The 6,000-nt window shown below is 48.4% G+C and overlaps 1 protein-coding gene across 4 annotated transcripts in view; it reads left to right on the top strand.

Annotated features, from left to right (window-relative positions):
• Positions 1-5,607, top strand: part of BRD4 (bromodomain containing 4) — a 105,933-nt gene extending 100,326 nt beyond the window's left edge. For 2 of the 4 annotated variants that reach the window (XM_082496639.1, XM_082496638.1), the window contains exons 21-22: positions 2,097-2,355; positions 5,324-5,605. In XM_082496639.1, the coding sequence (XP_082352765.1) occupies positions 2,097-2,355; positions 5,324-5,392 (328 nt within the window). In that variant the 3' untranslated portion in view covers positions 5,393-5,605. Of the gene's footprint in view, positions 1-2,096; positions 2,356-5,323 lie in introns of all 4 variants that reach the window. The other 2 variants (XM_082496640.1, XM_082496641.1) reach the window with 2 other exon arrangements.
• The last annotated feature ends 393 nt before the right edge of the window (positions 5,608-6,000 follow it).

Consider the following 6,000-nt stretch of genomic DNA (forward strand, 5'->3'; position numbering starts at 1 on the left):
ACCACCATCACCACCACCACCATTATCACCACCATTACCACAATCACCACAACCACCACAATCGCCACCACAGTCACCATCACCAACACCATCATAACCACCACCATCACCAACACCACCACAATCACCACCATAACCACCACAATCACCGCCATCATCACCAATACCACCACAGTCACCACCATCATCACCAACACCACCATAACCACCACAATCACCATCACCAACACCACCACCGCAATCACCATTACCACCACCGCCACCAACACGGTGAAGGTGTTTTGGGGTGTCCTCACCTTGGCCAAGGGCGTGGGGAGATGGATGCTCTCATGGCACGATCCACACTGGTCCATGGCACGATCGGCGCTCGTGGCACAAATCCAACCCGTGGCATGATGGGATCTCGTGGCACGAATCCGATCTCATGGCATAAAACTCATGAGATCTGTGGCACAATCCCATCTGGTGGCACAAATCCGATCCCAAATCGTGGCACGATCCAACCTTGTGGCCCAAATCCAATCCCAAATCATGGCATGATCCAACCTCATGGCCCAAATCCAATCCCAAATCATGGCATGATCCAACCTCATGGCCCAAATCCAATCCCAAATCATGGCATGATCCAACCTCGTGGCACAAATCCAATCCCAAATCATGGCACGATCCAACCTCATGGCCCAAATCCAATCCCAAATCATGGCATGATCCAACCTCGTGGCACAAATCCAATCCCAAATCATGGCACGATCCAACCTCATGGCCCAAATCCAATCCCAAATCATGGCATGATTCAACCTCGTGGCACAAATCCAATCCCAAATCATGGCACGATCCAACCTCATGGCACAAATCCGATCCCAAATCATGGCATGATCCAACCTCATGGCCCAAATCCAATCCCAAATCGTGGCACGATCCAACCTCATGGCCCAAATCCAATCCCAAATCATGGCATGATCCAACCTCGTGGCACAAATCTGATCCCAAATCGTGGCACGATCCAACCTCATGGCCCAAATCCAATCCCAAATCGTGGCATGATCCAACCTCGTGGCCCAAATCTGATCCCAAATCGTGGCACGATCCAACCTCATGGCCCAAATCCAATCCCAAATCATGGCATGATCCAACCTCGTGGCACAAATCTGATCCCAAATCATGGCAAATCCAACCTCATGGCCCAAATCCAATCCGAAATCGTGGCATGATCCAACCTCATGGCAGAAATCCCATCCCGACTCGTGGCACGATCCAACCTTGTGGCCCAAATCCAATCCCAAATCGTGGCACGATCCAACCTCATGGCACAAATCCGATCCCGACTCATGGCACGATCCAACCTCGTGGCACAAATCCGATCCCAAATCGTGGCACGATCCAACCTCATGGCACAAATCTGATCCCAAATCGTGGCACAATCCAACCTCATGGCCCAAATCCAATCCCAAATCATGGCATGATCCAACCTCGTGGCACAAATCTGATCCCAAATCGTGGCACGATCCAACCTCATGGCTCAAATCCAATCCCAAATCATGGCATGATCCAACCTCGTGGCACAAATCTGATCCCAAATCATGGCATGATCCAACCTCATGGCACAAATCCAATCCCGACTCGTGGCACGATCCAACCTCATGGCCCAAATCCAATCCCAAATCATGGCATGATCCAACCTCGTGGCCCAAATCCGATCCCAAATCATGGCATGATCCAACCTCATGGCCCAAATTCGATCCCGACTTGTGGCACAATCCAACCTTGTGGCACAAATCCGATCCGATCTGTCCCATGATCCCATCTCGTGGCACAAATCCAATCTCGTGGCCCGAATCCTGATCCGCTCTGTTGCACGATCCGACCTGGTGCCATAAATCCGCTGGGATCTGTGGCGCCATCCCACCTGGTGGCACGAATCCGATCCCATCTCGTGGCGCAACCTGTGCCGCTCCGATCCGTCTGGCGCGATCCCATCTCGCGGCGCCCATCCGGCTCCGATCCCGTTGCCGCCGTGCGCCGAAACGGCGGCGGGGAGGCAACCCGGGGAGCAGACCTCCCCGTGACGGTGATTCCCGCTGTTTTTTTCCTGGCAGGAGCCGGGAGGACGAGGACGCCATGGAGCAGGCGCGCCGGGTGCACGAGGAGGTGCGGCGGCGCCAGGAGCAGCAGCAGCAGCAGCAGCAGCAGCAACAGCAGCAGCAGCAGCAGCAGCAGCAGCAGCAAGTGGCGGCGGCGGCGGCGGCGGCGGCGCCCCAAGCCCAGAGCTCGCAGCCCCAGTCCTCCCAGTCCATGTTGGATCAGCAGCGGGAGATGGCCAGGAAGCGGGAGCAGGAACGGAGGCGCCGGGAAGCGGTGAGCGGGGAACCGGTTGCGGCTCCTGTCCCCAAATACCCCGGGGGGCAGAGGGGGGGGGCTAAAAAAATCCCCTGGGAAGCCAAAAAATCCCCCAAGATGCCAAAAAAAAAAATCCCCCGGGAAGCCAAAAAACCTCCTGGAGATGCCGAGAAAAACCCAACACCGTCAAAAAATGCCCAAAGACGGCAAAAAAATCCCAGCAATGCTGAAAATAAATCCCCTGGGAAGCCAAAAATTCCGCAGAGATCTCCAAAAAATGCCCCAAAAATCCCCTGGGAAGCCAAAAATATCCCCCAAGATGCCCCCAAAATCCCCTGGGACGCCAAAAAATCCCCCAAGATGCCAAAAAAATCCCCTTGGAAGCCAAAAAAACTCCTGGAGATGCCGAGAAAAACCCAACACCGTCAAAAAATGCCCAAAGACGGCAAAAAAATCACAGCAATGCTGAAAAAAAATTCCCCTAGGGAAGCCAAAAATTCCGTAGAGATCCCCCAAAAATGCCAAAAAAATCCCCTGGGAAGCAAAAATATCCCCCAAGATGCCCCCAAAATCCCCTGGGACGCCAAAAAATCCACCAAGATGCCAAAAAAATCCCCTGGGAAGCCAAAAATTCCCCAACCGCACCAAAAAAATCCCCAAAGATGCGAAGAAATCCCCTGGGAAGCCAAAAAATCCCCTGGGAAGCCAAAAAAAAACCCCAAGATGCCAAAAAAATCCCCCGAGAAGCCAAAAAATCTCATGGAGATGGCGAGAAAAACCCAACACCGTCAAAAAATGCCCAAAGACGGCAAAAAAATCACAGCAATGCTGAAAAAAAATTCCCCTAGGGAAGCCAAAAATTCCGTAGAGATCCCCCAAAAATGCCAAAAAAATCCCCTGGGAAGCAAAAATATCCCCCAAGATGCCCCAAAAATCCCCTGGGACGCCAAAAAATCCACCAAGATGCCCAAAAAATCCCCTTGGAAGCCAAAAAGTCCCCTGGGAAGCGAAAAAATTCCCAAAGATGCCAAAAAAATCCCCCGAGAAGCCAAAAAAACTCCTGGAGATGCCAAGAAAAACCCAACACCGTCAAAAAATGCCCAAAGATGGCAAAAAAAATCCCCGAAATGCTGAAAAAAAATCCCCTCGGAAGACAAAAAATCCCCACAGATCCCCCAAAAATGCCAAAAAATCCCCTGGGAAGCCAAAAATATCCCCAAAGAAGCCCCAAAAATCCCCTGGGATGCCAAAAAATCCCCCAAGATGCCAAAAAAATCCCCTTCAAAGCCAAAAAATCCCCCGGGAAACCAAAAAATCTCCTGGAGATGCCGAGAAAAACCCAACACCGTCAAAAAATCCCCAAAAATGGCAAAAAAATCCGCGAAATGCTGAAAAACAATATCCTAGGGAAGCCAAAAATTCCCCAACGGCACCAAAAATTCCCCGAGATGCTGAAAAAAAATCCCCTGGGAAGGCAAAAAATCCCCAGAGATCCCCCCAAAAATTCCCAAAGATGCCAAAAAAATTCCCCATGGAAGCCAAAAAATCCCCGGGGAGGGCAAAACAAAATTGCAGGAATTCTGGAAAAAATTGCGGCGATTCTGACAAAATCCCCGGAATGCCAAAATTCCGTTCTGGAATGGCCCCAAAAAATTCTGGGAATGCTGCAAAATTCTTCGGGAGTCCGAATAAATCCCCGGAGATGCTGAAAAAAAGCCCCCCCCCCGCAAAATCCCTGGGGAATTCAGAATCTTGGGAATTCTGAAGAAATTGTGGCGATTCTGAAAACATTTTGGGAATACCAAGGAAATCCTGGGAACGCCAGAAAAAAATAGTGGGAATGGGGAAAAATTTTTTAAGGAGTCCAAAAAACCCCCTGAGATGCCGAAAAGAAGCACCCAAAACCCCCTGGGGAGGGCAAAAAAAAATAAAAATTGCCGGATTTCCAAAAAAATCTTGAGAATTCTCAAACAATTTCCCAGGAATGCCCAAAATTCAATTCCGGGAAGGCCGAAAAACTTCGGAGAATGCTGAAAAATTTGTAGAGGGTCAAAATAAAAGCCCCGAAGATGTCGAAAAACACCCCCAAAAAAAAATCCCCGGGGAGGGCAAAACAAAATTGCGGGAATTCTGGAAAAAATCGCGGCGATTCTGAAAAAAAAAAAAAAACTGAGAAAGCCAAAATTTCATTCTGGAATGACCCCAAAAAAATTTCTGGGAACGCTGCAAAATTCTTCGGGAGTCCGAATAAATCCTCGGAGATGCTGAAAAAAAGCTGCCCCCTTCCCCCCCCCCCCCAAATCCCTGGGGAATTCAGAATCTTGGGAATTCTGAAGAAATTGTGGCGATTCTGAAAACATTCCTGAAAAGGAAATCCTGGGAACGCCAGAAAAAAATAGTGGGAATGGGGAAAAATTTTTTAAGGAGTCCAAAAAACCCTCTGAGATGCCGAAAAGAAGCACCCAAAACCCCCTGGGGAGGGCAAAAAAAATTAAAAATTGCCGGATTTCCAAAAAAATCTTGAGAATTCTCAAAAAATTTCCCAGGAATGCCCAAAATTCAATTCCGGGAAGGCCGAAAAACTTCGGAGAATGCTGAAAAATTTGTAGAGGGTCAAAATAAAAGCCCCGAAGATGTCGAAAAACACCCCCCAAAAAAAATCCCCGGGGAGGGCAAAACAAAATCGCGGGAATTCTGGAAAAAATCGCGGCGATTCTGAAAAAAAAAAAAAAACTGAGAAAGCCAAAATTTCATTCTGGAATGGCCCCAAAAAAATTTCTGGGAACGCTGCAAAATTCTTCGGGAGTCCGAATAAATCCCCGGAGATGCTGAAAAAAAGCCGCCCCCTCCCCCCCCATTTTTTTGCCATTTTGGGGATGGCAAAAAAAAAGGTATTTGAGAAATTCTAAAAAACAACAAAAAAAGGGGGGGAATTTTCAAAAAATTCCGGGAATGCCACTGACGAACCTTTTCCCTTCTTTGGCAGATGGCGGCGACGATCGACATGAATTTCCAGAGCGATTTACTGGCAATATTCGAAGAAAACCTTTTCTAACGGCGCCCGGAGCTTTTTGGGTTCATTTCTTCCCGATTTGACTCTTTCAAAGAAAAGAAAAAAAAAAAAAAAAAAAAAAATACACACACAAACCACAAAAATTCTTTTTTTTTTTTTTTTTTTTTTCCCCGCCCCCTCCCCCCCCCTCTTCCTCCCCTTCCCTCTCTTCTCCCTTTCCCCGGCCAAAAAAACCGACAAAAACAACAAAAAAAAAAAAAACAAAACAACAAAAAAAAAAAGCTTCGGACTCTCCGTTAAATGTTAAAAAAAAAATAAAAAAAAAAAAAAAAAAAAAAGAAATAAAAAAATTCCGGGATCGGGATCGTCCCGCATGCACCGACCGGCGCCGCTCTGCCTTAACCCCCGGACTCGCGGGATTTGGGGGGTTTTTATTTTCCTTGAAATTTTGGGGGTTTTTTTTTTTTTGGGGGGGGGGGGGGGGAGGGGCTTTTCCCGCACCGGATTTAAGAAAAAAAAAAAAAGAGGGACAATTTCAAATCCCAACCAAAAAAAAAAGGCGAATGTGGCCGCGAATCCGCCGGGAAAAGGGCGCCCCTCCCCCGTCGGGATTATTTGTTGGGGGGGGGGGTATTTTTTTTTGGGGGGGG

Source organism: Vanellus vanellus (assembly GCF_965231255.1).
Source record: "Vanellus vanellus genome assembly, chromosome: 30".
NCBI lineage: Eukaryota > Metazoa > Chordata > Aves > Charadriiformes > Charadriidae > Vanellus > Vanellus vanellus.